This window comes from Protomyctophum bolini (genome assembly GCF_963924005.1).
Source record: "Protomyctophum bolini genome assembly, chromosome: 5".
Taxonomy (NCBI): domain Eukaryota; kingdom Metazoa; phylum Chordata; class Actinopteri; order Myctophiformes; family Myctophidae; genus Protomyctophum; species Protomyctophum bolini.
Genome location: NC_137866.1, coordinates 43,517,070 through 43,535,886, shown reverse-complemented (window position 1 = coordinate 43,535,886; position 18,817 = coordinate 43,517,070). Strand labels below are relative to the sequence as shown.

Genomic DNA, 18,817 nt, shown 5'->3' with positions numbered 1-18,817 from the left:
CGCAAACGCTGCATGTCACCTGCTTTGAAAACAAGCTTGCTGTTATCGAAAACTCCTTCCCCAAATACTTCACTAATCCTTCCATCACATCTATACAAGTCAACAACACTGGCCTGAAAAAGAAGGAGAGGTTGCACAGCTCATAATCACGATGCAAAAAACTTTTCTTTTAAAAAGTTTTGGCACAAAATGGCACACGAGGTTCTGAAACTCTGTCTCTTCCAATAGTTCACCAACGAACTGTACCTTCGATTGTCTGGTGCTCAAGGGTACAGATACAAGTGTGACCATAGTTTTGTCCCCAGTCAACACCAGTCAGGTTTGAACCCAGGATGCTGTGTGAGGCAACTAAACTAACCACTGAGCCACCATGCCTGCCAAGCGAAGTATCGGCTAAATCACAAAATTGTAATTTACAATGGAAGTCTAATTACAAAGTACATTTAATGTGTTTGGACGAAGCAGAAGTTAAAGAGGATATGTGGCTGACAAGATACATTTTAATTATTTCTCTTCTTCCTTGTCACTCTGTCTCCATGGCCCTCATCAATTATATATACCATCCTATTGTTTTATCTATACCTCACAGGCTCACAGCCTCACACAGCTTTATCACCACATCAAACAACAAAGATATAACGTTACTATACGTACAATTTGGAAATAAAGACCACGCCCCCAAACACATCTTCAATTTATTTCCCTACCGATTTTAACAAGTTGACTGGGGTCCCCTATAGGGCTCTAATTTGTCTAATCCTTTTTCCCTACGGCAAATGTCTTCGTGGAAAATAGACGGTCCACAAGCTCACAACACGCCACAAGCCAATGCTTTGAGAGCTTGTTGATCGACTCTTTTCTGTGAATGTTCTCCCAAGTATAGGAATGCTATAGGGTTCATGTGATTCATTATGCGTGCCTATATAATGTAACCCCTTTCTCCCACTCTGTCTCAGTACATGTCTCTCTATACAACCGCCAAATACTTCTGTCACTGTTTCTTGTCACTGGAACCACAGGGGGGGTTTAATGGAGACGGTATACCTCTGGCCGCAGTTTCAACTTCCTGTGCTCCTCAAAGCCCACCACTCAGCTCCAACCACTTCGCCGACCCACTGGGTTGACACACTCAACCCGTTTGAGTCCCAGTTCATCCCATCATCTGGCTGGTTTATGCCCTCATCCTCGACTCAGCGTTCATACTCGACATATACCTGACCCACCAGTTCAGCACCTCTGTCCATGGCATGCATACACACACCAAAGGGCTATGCCACACGTACAAACAGTCACCTATATACAGTACAGGCTAACGGGCATACTATAACATTACACATGCAAACACACAGAGTGAGTGAGTGAGTGAGTGAGTGAGTGAGTGAGTGTGTGTGTGTGTGTGTGTGTGTGTGTGTGTGTGTGTGTGTGTGTGTGTGTGTGTGTGTGTGTGTGTGTGTGTGTGTGTCACACGAGAGAGTGTGCATGACTGCATGTGTGTGTGTGAGTTCTGCTACCTTTGTGTCCATCTCTTCTATTCTTTTTTTTTAACCCTTTAGATACATTTAGTATTGTGTTACGGCCCTGCAGGGTTGTATATGGCATTGGCATATTGAGAATAGGACTCTGTGTAACCTTCTTTTCCCTGGTGTGAGGTGATCTGCTGAGAGTGATGTGTGACAGACAGATGTGTGTGAGCGGAGGGAGTGGCAGAGGTGTGTGTGTGTGTGTGTGTGAGTGAATGATTGTCTGCATCCAGACACTTGTCAATGATTGAGAGAGGAGGTGGTGACCAGGTGATTGGTCCCAGGCGGGTGTGGTGTGGTCTAGTTATTTATCAACGGTTTTTATTTCGGTGTATTATGGTCGCACTGTTTTTCACAGTGCATGTGCTTGTACATTCTCGTTACAATAAACATCTTGAATCTATTCATTCACTGTACTTTGGTCATTTTAAGTGTATTTTGATGCCAATACGTTAGTACTTTTATACTCAAGTCAATTTTGAATACTGGACTTATACTTCTATTAAACAGACTATATTTCTACAATAGGATATTGATACTTTTACTTACGTACCGTATGTGAGTACTTCCTCCATCACTGCTCCAGACCTATGACAGGCAGCTGATGAAGAGAACAATGAAATATTCAAATTAAAGTAATTCCAGAGGATTACACACACACACACACACACACACACACACACACACACACACACACACACACACACGCACGCACACACACACACCTTGCTAATTGTTGGCTATTTGTCTGTGAGTCTGGGATTACACGTCTTATTAAATACGGAATTCCAAATGAGGTTCGTTAAATAAGGAAGTGCTCCTTTTTTAATGAGGCTAATTTATATGGAAATTACACAATCCTGACGATTCAGAGAGAGATTTATCCTCATTGGATAAAGGGAGAGGAGTGAAGAAAAGAGGGGGGGAAAAAAGGAAAAACGGCAGGAAGGAGATATTCTCTTCCCCAATTGGGCCTCATGGTGTCAGGTTCTTTTTAGCCAGTTAACTTTTCTTATGAGTGAGACACACACACACACACACACACACACACACAGAGTTTGGGCCATGTTTTTTTTTGTTTGTTATGCACGTGCATGCATGTGTGCGCATTTGGCGTGCGTGCGTGTGTGTGATGGAGTGCATGTGTGTGAACTCCTGTCCTTGCGCCGACCCTGCACAGCTCTAGTCTGCCTCTCTGGTTCCCATGCATCCATCATGCTGTCTGATTGGCCGGAGAGGAGCCATTACTCTGGAACAGCGGGACGCATTAACAGTGAGCTGCAGGTGTCTCTTTCGCACGTCACTCTCATTCCTCACCATGCACACATGTATGTGTCATGCCTTACAGTCCCACACTGCAGAGTGTGCTGCACACACATGTATGTGTCATGCCTTACAGTCCCACACGGCAGAGTGTGCTGCACGCACATGTATGTGTCATGCCTTTACAGTCCCACACTGCGGTCCTGGTTTCATTGTGCTGCACACACATGTATGTGTCATGCCTTACAGTCCCATACTGCGGTCCCGGTTTCAGTGTGCTGCACACACATGTATGTGTCATGCCTTACAGTCCCATACTGCAGTCCTGGTTTCATTGTGCTGCACACACATGTATGTGTCATGCCTTACAGTCCCATACTGCGGTCCTGGTTTCATTGTGCTGCACACACATGTATGTGTCATGCCTTTACAGTCCCATACTGCCGTCCTGGTTTCATTGTGCTGCACACACATGTATGTGTCATGCCTTTAGTTTACAGTCCCACACTGCGGTCCTGGTTTCATTGTGCTGCACACACATGTATGTGTCATGCCTTACAGTCCCATACTGCAGTCCCGGTTTCAGTGTGCTGCACACACATGTATGTGTCATGCCTTTATACAGTCCCATACTGCGGTCCTGGTTTCAGTGTGCTGCACACACATGTATGTGTCATGCCTTACAGTCCCACACTGCGGTCCTGGTTTCAGTGTGCTGCACACGCATGTATGTGTCATGCCTTACAGTCCCATACTGCAGTCCTGGTTTCATTTAACGCAGAGTGTGTGCTGCATGCACACACGTGTTTGGTTACACACGTGCACGATACAAATGTATAAATTAAAAAGTCGGTGCAAGTTGGTGAGTGCCGTGATTGTTTTCCACCCTAAAACATGATATAAGGAGGTATGATTTTTTCCAAAAAAGGTATACAGTATTTGTTTAAATGTTCATTAAGTATGCCTGGTTTGCCTGGTGGGTGGTGATGATCCACCTGAACTGAAGCCACACCCACAGCTGTAGTCGTATGATAAAGGGGGAGGGGTTGATAGTGTGGTGTCACTATATTACGGTTTGTTTCATTGGCCCGTTTGACTGAGGGTTCAGCCTCCAGGAAGAAACCCTAAATATAAAGTTAATACACCATTGCACATAAAAACGAGTCCAATCAGTCCAGGGTGTCTAATGAAGTACTGTCACGACATAGACACATGAAAAACTGGAAAAATAAAATAATTGTGGCACCCCATCTTTAACTCTCCTATAGCCATGCCCGAGATAATGAGATTTATGTACCTTTGCACAGGTAGCCATGCCCGAGATAACGAGTTGATAAATGAGTGTTAATCTAGTTAAAAAAACAGCCCACATCCCTGCATACACGTCATCTTTGACATTATGGCTCATAATGATAAGTAGGCCTGATCGGCGCCTAATAAAACATCAATTCAAACTCCCACTAATCAAAACACTGATCGCAGCATTGCTAGTAGGCCTCTATGGCTGGGCCTCAGCAGAGTCAGGAGCTTGAGTATAGTTTCACTTTCAGCCAAAACAACAAGAGCTCTTCTCTGCTCATGTTGCATATTTAGCCGGCACTGAGTCACCACCTACGAGGTGTCAAGGAGCCCCAAATTAATGCGAATTTGGCTGCGGACGCCCACTTCAAAAGAGTTTGTGTCAGGGACCGCCATACAGGATTTGTGTTGGTATGTTTTAAAAATATCCAAAAATACTAAAATAGATTATGGGTCTGTAACTCCCACGGGGCCATTTTGTTCCATTTGTACAGTAAAGTGGGTCCTTGCAAATAAAACGTCTAGAACTAGTTGTTGAAAACCTGGAGACTTGGCATTCATTAATTAATTGGGTCTTATGATCAAAATAAGAACATACTGGTGTAAAAAAGAAAATCTAAAAATTGCCACGGACAAGACCAAGTCATTGCCAGTGTACAGACATATTGATGACCCCTGCCGTGAAAGGTCCACTCCATTTCATATTATGTGCAATCTCGGACTTACAAACGTATGAATTTACACTATATTTCACCGTCAGATTGCTCTCAACTTTCAGAATGAGGTGGCCCAGAATGGGAAATGAATCATTCCATCGGACCATGTTCTGTCCAGGGAATTCACAGTAATACCCCCAAGGCCGTAGTCATAATATGTCCCTCAGGAGAACAAGCTGCAAATGAATTGCCGTTTTTTTGGGGGGGGGATCGGGATCAATCAAGATGTCTGATGATGAATCATTCCAACTTTAATTTAACCCGGTTCCTTTTACACGCCGTCCACGGACTGACTGTACTGTAGTGCTGCAGCCATTCAGTGTTTCACTGGGTGATAAGACACCGTCTGTCTTCCTGCCTCTGAGAGTAGTGATTTATTAATGCAGGGTCTGTATGCAGCTATATGCCCCTGCAGACTCCTTCTGTCCCTCAGGCAAAACAAGCTCTTCACTGCCCCCTGGTGGAAATGATATAAACACCAATTAAGAGGACTCACATCCCCAATCATCTCCATCATTTCTCTTTTGTCTCCATTTGACTGAATGGGGTTAAAAACTGTTCCGAAAACGAAGCCTTATAAGACACTTGGAGCAAACGACCCTGTTCCGTTCACAATAGGCTTACATACAGACTCACAAAACATCGGCTATTTTCGCCAAATATATTCTGTGTAGAGGGGAGAAAGGAGGGAAGAGTCCTGGCCCCTGGTCATTATTGTAGCAATAATGGAACTTATGCACAAGTTGGGGAGATGTACAACATTAAATTAAGCGCTTTGTAAACTTCTCTTCTACTGATAACTTGTTTCCATAAAAGCTTTAGGATCGTCTGACAACTTTGAAATGACAACTTTTCATGCATGTGAGTTCTTCTGTCACATTGCCCTGCAGACATCAATCTACTGGACCACAGAGAAGTTTCACTTTGTATAATCAATAAAAGCTTTATTTAAACATGAAATTAAAAAAAAAGTGACAAAAGGCAAAAACAGGATAACTCACAAAGAATTGCATAAATATATAATCAAGACATCAACATCTTTGAAAAGGAATATCGCAACACCTATGAACAAGCAGCAAAAACAACGGAACAAGGACAGTGCATAAAGAAATATCAGAACACGACAATAGTATGTGTACCTGCTGGGTAGCTCTTTTTTTGACTGCGCCATCTAGAGGCCGTTTATAGATGGGTGTATTTGCTGACATAGGTCATTGCAGTCTTTGCATTTTGTTTCCACTATGGAAAATCTTCCAAACTTCACAGGTTTGTATCCGCTGACGTCAGCCGAGAAGGACAAGAGAACTCGATGCAGGAACCACCCAGTGTAACAAGTGTTAGGTTGCTCTGATGTAATGCATATATATATATAATATAAAAAAGTGCATTCCTGTGGGATCTGCATCTCACAGCAAGGATGGGTGGGTGCATGGGGATGGGATTGTGGGGGCATGTACTGTACTGTACTGTACTGTACATGTACTGCACTGTGGCTCGTGTTTGGGATGGTGACGCCTGATGAAAGAGGGGAGTGTACAGAGCCAATCACTGAGAGCTGTCCGTCTTTCACCTCAGGTGTGGTGAGCAGGCGATCAAAGCCACCGAAAACATTCCTGTGCGAGCCACCATTGTATGAAACTCTTTTGCTGATACTTTTAGCAAACAAGTGCATGACTAGTGTTCTATAGTATATTACGAACAAGTGATTGTGTTGTAATTACACTCGCGTAGTGTTGGCCGAGCAGCGTCGTTCGACCGAGTTTACGTTGCTCTAATAAGGCCATGAAATCAATCATAATGCTAAATATTATTATTTTTATACGCACACACACCAACAGGTCAGCAAGCGTCATTCTTATATAAAACAAGTCATATCAATATGGGTGCAAAACAAATATTCACACGTGTACAACAACAGTGAATCTCAACCATTTTCTCAACTCTATAAAAATAGCTTAAAAATCTGACATATGTTTCTTTTTAGTACAGTGTAAGGTTAAGTCATAGAATATTTTCTTTTATGAGACAGTTCAGTTAAGAGGCTGGTTCAGATGTCCTCTGCTCCTACTTTCCTCCTGTGACACAGCCACAAACACAGGGCTTCAAACACCATGAGGAACAGGTTATTGGAGTCAAAACAAATAACATCAAACTAACCACTTATTCTCTATCTTATCGTACGACATCGTTGCTCGAAAATAGCCGAGCTTGTAGATCGGCTATTTTGCTACTTTGGAAACTTTGAGAACATTTCCAGCTATAATGGCATGACCAAAGCAGGTTTGAAAGTGGTTAAAAAATATCCATGATGCTCCCTGTACCAGTCTCATTTATAGTTGTCTCTCGCCAAAAAGAACAGATTTTCAAGTGAAAAAGTATTGTAAATTAGGCTCAAGAACCACTTGGCTCCATACTCCCAACTGCCTGGAGAGCAGTGTTGGGGTCCTTCAGATTTTTAAAGATTCTGGTGCCTTAATAATTTCCCTATTAATAGTCTGACTCATTAACGCTTCCTTTAAATGATTCTACTGTATATTGTCCAAATGGAGTGGTCTGTACAGGTCCATTTGGTTCCATTTGTACACTCTCAGAGTTATGGTGGTCCATGAATTTACAAAGTTGGAGAACTACTAGTATTGTAATTGTATAGCAGACATGAGGTCCACATACCAGCTCTGACAGTGTGATAAAACCGGTTCCGGAAAACCAGTTCCTAATGTGATGGAACCCATTCTGGTTCCATCCATTATGTTCCATTATGTTTTATCCGGTTTCCAGATCACAACCCTATAGTCACAATTACTAAATAATCGCTTGATTGCAATTATTTTTGAATAATCGTTACAAGAATCGTTTCCATTCATCTGTATACAAACAGCTTGATGACATTAACAGAAATGTCATAGTACCATCTTTTAACCACTTTCAACCTGGTGTCCCCATTTTGGGGAAAACGTTTTCAAAAATAGTTAAAATAGCTGATCTGAGTGGCGAGTTGTAGATCTGCTATTCTATACAATTATTTCTGGACTGTTATGGCCATGTACATTATTTATTTTGATTATTGGTGCCAGTCAGTCAGTAACTTTTTAGTGTATTTCATAAAATAGGCTTTGAATATTTAAGTATTTTATATTCCCAGTGCAAGATTTGTTTATAAAGTCTAAAAGCCAAACTCAAGTTTTTGTTTACAATGTTCAATTAAATAACAAATTGAAATTATTTGTACGACAATTAATTAACTCCACGAAAATGTCTTGATGGTGACAACCCTAGTGTCTCTTAGCAATGTCAGAATCACTGGAAAGGTGAAGTGGGGACCCCCACACACTCCACCCCACATTTGGCAAAAGGAAGTTGCAGTCTCTCTCACACAGACACTAAACACACAGAAGAAGCATTTAGTAACCAATGCCCCAGAGAATGTTTGCTGGTGCACAACCCACTGTTACAAACGTATCTTGGGGAATTAGATTAACCCAAATAAAAGTAAAAAGTAGAATGCCATACAGCAAACAAACAGGGCAAGAGTTCGTACACAGATTGTCATATGTCATGCTACGCACACAGGCAACAGCAAACTATCAACCAAAAATATTAGGGAAATGTATAATGCCATTCAGCAACCAGTGGCAGCATTACATAATCAACTAGTGCAATGAGCGCACAGGCACGGACGGACGCATGGACGGATGCTCACACACACATACAGTACAGACTCCATCCAGGAACACTTATATCTCAGAATGGGAAGAAACTTTGAGTTCAAGTGGTGAGCAGCTTGTCCCCTGATATCCCAGAATAACAAAAGACAGAAGAAGGCAAAAATGGAACCAATAAACCCAAAGCAGAACTGGTGACATGGACCACTGACATTATAAGGACACTTGGAGGAGGATTGTATTGTTTGGATGAACTGAAAGCAGTTGCTATGTACTGCATGTCAGTCTGGGTCTGCTAATACAGTAGCTATTGAAAGCATATAAAATAATACCTAGAATATATGACAAAAATAAATAATTCAAACCTCTTGCAGCAGTTGTAAAAGGAAAAAGGCCACTGAATGCTTGTGTGTGTGTGTGTGTGTGTGTGTGTGTGTGTGCGTGTGCGTGAGAGAGAGTGTGTGTGTGTGTGTGTGTGTGTGTGTGTGTGTGTGTGTGTGTGAGAGAGTGTGTGAGAGAGATTGCTAGAGAGAGTCAAGCTCAACAGCACAGTTAAAAGTTATCTATAAAACCTTTTTAAGCTTTGTCGTACCATCATGCATTGACATTATCACAAGACTGAAATGCAACGTCATTCCGTTTTCTGGCTCAAATTTCCCATCATGCCATAACAAAGATTTATCTGTATGCAAACAGTTTAGCATCTCAGGATACAGTACAGCTTCCACTTGGTCTGTCTGCTAAAGTCGATCATCCCAAGATTAGAGTGAAGCTGATGGCCAGGCTGGTAATTCAACGCAAACTAAAAAACAAATAGGAGTACTAGTGCCCTCAATCTTGTAACATGATAGATTTCATAGGGCAGAGGTAAGTCAAATAATGGCAGTAAATTATCAAAAAGGGCCTCATTCAGTTAACTTGTGACATCTTTTCCAAATACCTAAATATAATAAAGTATTCTTCCGGAGCTGACAACAGCAAAATATATATCAGAATAATCAGATCCAACGTCCCTCCATATTTGGGCTAGGCCGGTGTCATCAATGACGTCATCAACATGATGTCAAAGATTCATAGTGAAGCCTTGCCGCAGTTAGACAGGGTCTTGTTCAGACACAAACCTGTTTAAGTTTGACTGAATAAGGCCCTACTTAGACAGAAATACAGTACAGTTAATCTGCACACCGACATGTTACGTTAAGTTGCCCTGAATACAAAATTGTGTCATCACTTTATAGTTACAATATTTTACTCACACCTCATGGTATGCTAATAGAAATCGAGTTATGTCAAATCACAGAGGAGCAACTCAATTTAAAGTACCACATGAGTGATCATTATTTTACACAAAAGGACACTTTGAATAACTACATATATCCCGTTAAAGCATAAAAACCAGTCAACCATGCCCTGCCGAAGTCTCAACCGCAGAAGCCAAGTGAATTATAATCATTTCTAAAGGACAGTAATGCTGCAGAGAACTATTAAAACAGAGTCTCGAAAACCCCAAAGGGGCAGTCATTTAAGGTTTCTTAGTGCGCTTCAGTGGTTGTTTTGGGGAAAACGTAGAGAATTCTAAAATGGTGAAAATCTAGAATGTCACATTGACAGATAAATCCTCACTCAGTTTTTCCTTCCGCCTTGCGACTATGAAGCTTTGGTTTTTCTGGCCCGTGGTGAGCTCTTGTCTTCAGACTTAACGACACCGTTGACCGCACCTCCTAGCGAGATACACAAGAACATACAAATAAAGATTACGTTATGCAGTGCACACATTACATCTGAAAGGTACACATGCGTACCTTAAACCACTTAAACACTAGCGTTCCTATTCTGGGGGGTGAACGTTCGGTGCAAATAGCAGATCTACACAATGCGTTTGTGATCTTGTAGATCTGCTATTTTCAGTGAAGAGATTCAGTATACAGGGGGAAAAGGTTGTATTTCTTTACACTCTACTTTACCAGTAGCCTACTGAGCATTACCCTATCCTTTTTTGACTGTCACTAGGGTTCATGCCATTTACGGACTCTGGATAAAAGCATATGCTCAGTGCATAGATTTTAAATTGGATGAGTCTGTTCGGTTCATTTAGTTCTAAGGTTTATAGCATAACTCACCCCGGACAGGCTCCCTCTTATAGGGCTTGCTCTTTGGGCTGACCGCCTTCTTTTTGTTGGCCTGGTTCTGGCTGTGTTCCCTCCACTTCTTCAGCTGGAAGTTAATGAATTTCCACATCATCCAGGCCTGTGTCAAGCAGATAGCTGCCAGACAGGTCATCCTAATAGGCGGAGAGGAAGACAAGATGGGGACAGCTCACACAAGGTTTGAACATTTGTCACTTCAAATTTACAATCCTTGGAATGTCCAGAAAGCCCCCAAATCAGGGTGGAATCGGTGTAATTAGTGCTGGATTTACCTGACTGTGAGTACGTTGAAGTTGCCTTCTGCCAGAGAAAAGCCCTGGTTCTCTGTACGGGGCAGTCCGAATCCAAACGTCAGAACAGAGAGTGTGAGTGTGAGGAGACGGGCGATGACAAAAAGTAACGCCCACAGAGTGAATCTAGCGCGGTAGAAAGATAAATCACATAGTATTACTTTGATTGAAGTGTCAACATGCATAGCATATGGATAATTATGGTGATGAACCCGGTTTAACATTTTTACTCAAGTTTTGTTGGTAAACAGCTGATTAACAAGCTTACAGTGTATATGTCTCATGATGCAACATGTTGAGAGCTTCTAGATATGCTAGAAGGGGATGGGGGGGGGATTTCGTGCATTTATACTGTATACAGTAGATTACCATGACCGCATTAAAGAATTGCCCTCTGTGTCAGTCAGATCGCAACTGTAAAAGCATACATCTTAAGAAGACATATTTCAGAAATGGCGAGAAAGACAACGAACTAGGGATATTAATAGTTCATCGTTAATCGATTATTCGCCGATAAGAAATTAGTCGGTAGTCGTTAACAATTAATAACTAATCGCAATTAATCTAAAACTATGCGGTTCTATCATTGGGAGGTTTTCTGTGAATGTAATGCTGTCTACGCGTGCGGCCGAGGAACGTGCATACAAACATGCCATTGCCTCGCCCTGTATCGTCAATGGTCAAATAAATAATTGATTAAGGAATATAATATGCCTTTTGTATTATTTCTGTATATCAGCAAAAATGTAGATTTGTATGTTAGACATTGAGGGAAATTAAGAAAAAAAACGCCAACATCGATAAGCTTATCAAAACGTATCAATTAACTATTAATGCATTCATCGATAATTCACATCCCTACAACGAACCCCTACTTCTATGGCTATATGGCTGTCTGGTTGGTTGATGGCTCTTATAGTCTTACCCCTTCTGCTTGTTCTCGTCGCTGAAGTAAAAGAGGCGTGAGGCGTGGAAGAGAAGCTCCACCAGGTAATGAGGAACCAGCAGGACCAGGCCCAGTCGGTGGAGGCTGAGCACACAACAGACAACACACATTAACCACAACCCTAGAACCCAAGAGATCCTGATCGTTGTGCCAAATTGGAATCCAATGTTATAGTATATCATTGATCATGTCAGGCAGAAACCTCCTATCTCCATATTCTAACTCCTCCTCTTGTAAATTCATGCCCTAATTGATCATCATACCACCATAGCGTTTGTTTCCGCCATTCTGTGCGTGGTTTTAGAATAGTTCAACTATCCGATCCACATAGACACGTTGTGAGCTTGTAGATCGGCTATTTGAACTATTTTAAAAGGTTTTTCAAAATAGTAAAAAATTGAAAATATGTTTACGGATAAGGGGGTAAGGGGTGGCGCAAGATATACGTAGCCCATAGTGTTGCGTCCCTAGACATATGAAAAAGTGTAGCAATCTTGGCACTGCATCTTTAAGAAATGAAAAACCACTGGGTTAGAGGGGTTCAGAAGGCTTGGCTTTCATATCCATGTTAGGAGGGATTAGGTTGCTTGACCTTTATGAGGTCATATCAGGACAATATTAGGAATGTCACCAAGGTTGTCACAGAACATTTACACAACATTACAATACATTACTCTAAAATTAAAAAATATATATATTTGCACTTTGGGTTATGCGGGGAGCGAGTAATGTGCTTCGGTAATTCATTTTCAATAAGAGGGGGCGATTTGAACACTTTTCCCCCTGAATATCACAGACAATTAACATTCCCCTTCTATGACGTATGCGGAAGTAAAGGCGACAACCGCAGCCGTAGACTCACACAGAGCTTCCAAAAAATGCTAATAAACAGCTTGAATTTGGGAAAAGTGAAAACTATCGTTCCTGAGTGTCTACTCATGGTAATGATGTAATGCCATGTGCAACAGATCAGATCAATTGCTGAACCCACAGAGGAGAAAAAGGGATTCAGACAGGACAGGCAGAGGTTTGTAGAATTATAGGAGGAATACATTGCGCAACTTGTTATCTTGCCGTTTTGTTCCCTGTGTTAAAACTCACCAATCTGTCACCTAAGTGTGATAAAACAAACCATCATAAATGCAAATCGCATTTTGACCTGGAGTGGTTTGAAACTTTTTTCAGAACCACAATAAATGAGGTCATTGTCCTTCAGAATATTGAGGTGGGCAACGATAAGCATTTATTGCAGTTTGGTAACTAACAAACAAACAAACAACTTTGCTATTCCAGCTATTGAAGAGATGCAAACTTTGCAAAGACAATAATTATTTGACTCACTTTAAGATGTAGGCACCAGAGATGTGGACAACATAAAGGCAAATGTAATAGAGTTGACGGGGAATGTCCTCCTGCAAAAAAACAGGGGAAAACAACAGTGGATGAGTTATAGTAAGTATAATTCATGGTTTGGCAAGAATGTGTTGTGCGACAGATGGCTCGTCACTGTTTCACCGAAGCATAAATTAAGTTTTAGTGTTACATTAAGTGTTGATTTTTAGTAGTAGTTATCAAGCCTGAAATCATCCTACGCCTCATACTTCCACTGCTGAGCAGCAAGATGGAAGAGCTGTTTTTATGCTTTCTGTTTTTACATTATATCCGTCATTTCTGAAGCGTTCTCTTTACCCGCTGTATTATAATAACCACTAAAAGCGCTTTAAAAGCTACAATTCAGATCTTATTTTAATGACTAAAGTGTTACTTCTGTGGTTGGAGGTAGACTTTCTTTTATGCAAACTGCCATCAGACTGCATAATGCATCAGAACTCTCTCCCTGCTTATGGCTCTGTGTTGCCCCAGTTCTTGTGTAATTATTTCAATGCGTGTTTGTTTTTGTTCGTTTTGTGCCTGTAACGCCTCAATGTCCCTTCAGGGATTAATAAAGTATTAAGTATATCAGATCGTCTCCCTCCTCTTCCACTGAGACATTTAGACCCTGGGGTAGGACACCTTGGCAACTAGTACTGCGTGAATCTCACAGTTGTAGCCGTTCAAAGAGCAGCACACAGTGCAGTAGTGATGGTTGAGTGATAATGTCAACGTTTTATGTCTATTGTCTCCCTCTTCTGACGGAGAGAGGTAATTGCAACAATGTCCAAACTACAATAATAATGGCATTGGTGGGGCAACTACACTGTAGCGTCCAGTCCAGTGTGCCGTCTGCTTCAAATATCATGGTCAACCAGTCTATACGACACCAGGGTCTGGATTTCTCAGTGGAAGAAAATGGAAGCCATCGCCAACGACACCAGATTTGATAAGATACCGGTAACATTTTAATCATTCAAATAAGTTCCAGATTGTAGCTTTATTACACATTTAGCCCGGATTCTGAACCGAAAGTTCTGCAAAAACAGCTGATCTACAAGCTCAAAACACATAGCAAAACATAGACTGCAAAGTACCTTAAAATACAGTGTCTTAAATTACCTTTCTCACTTTTTGAAAATACAGCTCAGGAAGTGCGTGGAGCCAATAGGCAATTTGGCAAATATAGAAGAACTTAACCTGAAAACTACAAATAAGAGTACAAAGACAAGAGAAGAATTATTGGTAAAGAAAGTAAAGTCAATCGATCCAATACATCCTTTTGTATGTTTGTTGGGTATGGGAGTTAAAATTGAGTCAAAATAAAATATAAATCACTCCCATGTGAACCGAGTGGTGCAACTTTTTCCATACGGCTAAGGTGGTTAAAGTGTAAAACTGATTTAAATTTCTTTATAAAAATTAAGTCAAGATCAAGTACATTAGGATGAGCTCTTGTAATAAATGTATACAATCTTACGTACACCATGCGTGTGTGTGGGTAACCTTCCCATAAGAACGTGGGATTACTCGCAAATTCCTCCTGCCAAAGGAAGAAGACATTAAATAAGACATAAATCACTTTAAACATGTCGGGATATCAATTTTATCCAATTAAGATAGAGAACTCAGGCAGGGATCAGGATACAAAGTAAAGTGAAATTGGAAGTGATGACACAAAGAAATGAGCAGACACAATTAGAACTGGAACACTAATACAAATTAAGCTGATAACTGGGTACTCTCTCCTGATTGGCTGAAATGTTGTAACCCACCTGTTTATTCAAGAATTGGAGAGATGGGGAGTCGGGAGACTCCTGTTAACTGAACAAACACTCAATAGCAATGATCAAAATATAGTGCTTTAAAAAAACATTATCCCACGATTTTGCAACCCATTTTTCCACCCAGTGTCAATTATCTAATGTAATCCTGGGCGCTACACCAACCTCGGGGGGCAGCGGACTGACCTCATGCTTCCTACTATGCATGAGGAGTCCAAGCTGCTTCTTTTCACCCGACAGGGGGGGGTGTTTCTCCAGCTGGACGTAGCGTGTGTGAAAGGAACACGTTATTCCGACCAGTTCCTTTCCCATCCATCAGGCGCCCCATCTGGCCAGGCGGAGGCAGTTTAGAGACCAGGATTACTGCATGTTTTAGTTACAGCACTATATATATATATAGTGCTTTAACCTTTAAACAAGAAATATAACTTACAATACCTTTTAAAACTAAACAGAAATAAAAACTAAAGGATAATGACCTTGGGGTTATCTTACCGCTGTTAGAATGCTGCAGCCCCAGATGAAGGAGGCCAGGTAGAACACAGCCAGCTGTCCAGACTCATTGAACTTGCTGTGTTTGGTTTTTGACAGGTGCAACCTCCTGTTCATTTTCTGAAATTTCAATTTTCAGACGTCTAATTAAATATGATAAAATAATAAATATTTCCAAAAGTTTTTTTATTTCTATAAAATATTATGTGAATGATGCCGATTGTCATTCTGCCAAGATTCACTTCCACATTCAGATGATGTTGAAAAGCGACACGTAAATTGTAAATTAATATTCATATGTGTTATCCATTTAGCCTACACGCTTTTCCAGTGCTTTAATTTTTATATTGTACTGGGAACTTGATTTAAACGCTTGAAACTGATAATAGATGTATCATTAACAATTATATTCATATCCCCGTTACTTTTGGAAAGCCAATGCAATTTAGTAGAAATTGGTCACAATAGTTCTACAATTTATAACATAGGGGCCAGACTCTTTAAGGTGCAGGAACATTTGCCACAAATAGCACATCTACAAATCTCACAAGTAGTGAGCCTGTAAATTTGCCATTTTTTGCTGATGAGATTTGTTGAGACAGAGAAAAGCAGTCCAAGTGCAGTTGCAATTCAGGTCCGTTTCACAAAGACGAGTGAAAGTTTTTAAACCTATTAAGACCGTCATGCTAAGGATCCCCAAATGAATGTATTTGACCGCTGACCCCATCTGAAAATGTTTTGTGCAAGGGGCCGCCAAAAGAGAAAGTTTGTGTTAAAGCTTTACACAAACTTTCATTAAACACTATAGCAGATGTATATAAGCTCGCAGATGTATTTTAGCCAACGCTAAAATAATGGGTTGTGGTTCAATATCAGCATACTCACGTCCAGAATATATTCTTGTATCAAAGCATGGAGGATGACGGCGATGAGCAGGTAGAAAAACACAGTGGCCAGATCTTTAGGTCCATATTGGTAAAGGTTTGCTACTGGCTCGGTCTTCTCATCTGCACACCACAATAGAAAATACAAATATTAAACAGTTACTCACAAGGAGACAACATTGAGTCTCAGGAAGTACAAAAGACTAGATTTTTTAATCGTCGCTGTCAGGCAGAAACCGCCAATCTCCACATTCAAACTTTTTGTGTTTTTCCCCCCTGTAAATTAGTAGATCCACAAGCACGAAACGTGCCGCAAGGCGATACATTTTGAGCTTGTAGATCTGCTACTTTTGCCATTTTCGAATTTGAATCCTGAAAAGTAACAGTTTTGGACATATGATGTTTACAACCGACAGAGAGGAAATGATTATTGCTCAATCTGTGACGTTGCCAGAAGTTGCCACTCACCGAGAACTTGTGTTACATTGTACTGGACTGTGATAAACATTATGGCAAACTTTGCCGTTACCTGCAACAAAAGAAAAGCATCAATGACTCAGAGGAAAGATGACTCAGAGGAAAATTATCACAGTGCGTTGCATGCATTGTTTGTGGCCACACTTATTGTTGATTTAAACAAAACTGTGCTCTTGATAAACAACTTAACATAAAAGACCTTTCCATAAGAGATCAGAGTATGATGTTAAAACGGTAGAGGAACTGATTCTGATCAAATACAAAATAAATCAGTAAGCTGCATTCATCTGTGAATAACTGTATGTTTTGACCTCGTTATTATAGAGGAGTGTAGACGGTGTAGTGTACCACTCATCTATAATAACCACCGGTTGTGTCTTATTATGCACATCAAGTATACTTGATGTACAAAGGGCAGGGGTTTTCAACAGGTGGTCCGTGGAGGTATTGCATGTGGTCCCTGACCATTCATAGTAATTCATAGTTGGAGGTCAAGACATTCAACAGAAAAAGAGAGTTAGAATCTCAAGAGGGGGAAGTGCACCGGATTGTCTGGTCGAGTCATTATTATTACGAAATTATTATTAGTCAATGGACCATTGTATACACATGGGATGCATAGCAAGTGTTAGCCCATATCTCCAACCAACACAACAGTGGTCCCCAGGTTGATTCTAGTGGTCCCTCGTTCACAATCAGTTGAAAACCCCTGACAAAGGGCATATTACTTAGAAGTTTATTCTATTTTATACCCCCCTCCCATTCTGCATATTCCCTGCTAGCTATCTTGTTTTCTTATTATGGTGTGTATATTGTATTGATGATGGAGTATAAAGTAACCGTATTAAATATGATAGTCATGTATTTGTAATTGTATAGGATTTAAGTTATTTGTCATATCTGCCCTGTGCCCAACGTTTGTTTACAAAGCCTAAAAGCCAAACATACATTTTTGTATATAAAATAAGTTTTTATTTATATGGTCCAATGTTCAATGCCAAAAAACACAATTCAATCGTTAATCGCAATTATTTGTTTAACAATTAATTGTCAAGTAAAATGCTGTGATGGTGACAGCACTAGAGAGGGAGAGCTATCTAGTTTCATTTAGAAGTGCTGCCTACAGTAGAATATATACATAGAATATGTACAGCTAGCAGCAGCACCACACATGAGCGGGTTCACATCAGTCAAAAGCACCTAATGCTCTCAGCTGAGTGGGACCTGGACTGGTGCATGACTGCATGTAGATATGTGTATAAGCAGGACATTTATTGGGAACAGACTGCAGATTCATGCACTTACACTGTATTATATAACGCAATAACTGGTTGAAATGACATGATGATGTGACACATGAGAAGGTATGAAAAGGTGTGTGAGTGTGTTTGTCAGCTGTTGCCCCAGCCACTTTAAGACACACTTCAACCAGAAATGGGTTGATTCTGTTATCAGAATAAAAGCTTGATTCTCTCCCTCTAACCATGTATCTCAATTTTATATACTGTACAATAGTTGTAGTGTATTGCATAGTTCAATTTGCAATATTTACAACATATTAATACGATATACAGTACACTGTACAGTATTATACATTTAAACACTAAATTGAGGAACCCATTCATCGATGCACGTCTTACTCTGAAGCCCACTAAGCGGAAGTCCGGTCCTTATTTCAGCTGACTTGACGCTGGCCATATCCACGACCACTAGCTAGCTGCAGCTAAACCTCCAGCTAACGCAGACCACCCTGCTCTCTCTCTCTCTCTCTCTCTCAGCAGTGTTTCTCATGCAGGTTCTCTCAACAGTTACCTCAAACATCAGACCCAGGAGGATGATCATGGCCAAACACGACACCATATCCGCGTGATTCTGGATCACAAACTCGTGGCTCAGCACCGGGGGGCTCTTGTTCTTCTTACGGAAACCCATGGTGGTCTGAGCTGGTCTCTCAGCGTCACCGACA

General features: G+C 40.9%; 1 protein-coding gene across 1 annotated transcript; it reads right to left on the bottom strand.

Moving 5' to 3' along the window:
* Positions 1-5,721: 5,721 nt before the first annotated feature.
* LOC308314913 (translocating chain-associated membrane protein 1-like 1) lies at positions 5,722-18,793 on the bottom strand. The gene is made up of 11 exons (XM_080762722.1): positions 18,664-18,793; positions 16,843-16,903; positions 16,376-16,497; positions 15,494-15,610; positions 14,699-14,757; positions 14,337-14,421; positions 13,185-13,255; positions 11,823-11,927; positions 10,880-11,023; positions 10,581-10,741; positions 5,722-10,181 (listed from the first exon to the last, which is right to left on the bottom strand). Exons 1-11 carry the CDS (start codon positions 18,781-18,783, stop codon positions 10,108-10,110), a joined length of 1,119 nt encoding a protein of 372 aa, XP_080618848.1. The 5' UTR covers positions 18,784-18,793; the 3' UTR covers positions 5,722-10,107.
* Between the last annotated feature and the right edge of the window lie 24 nt (positions 18,794-18,817).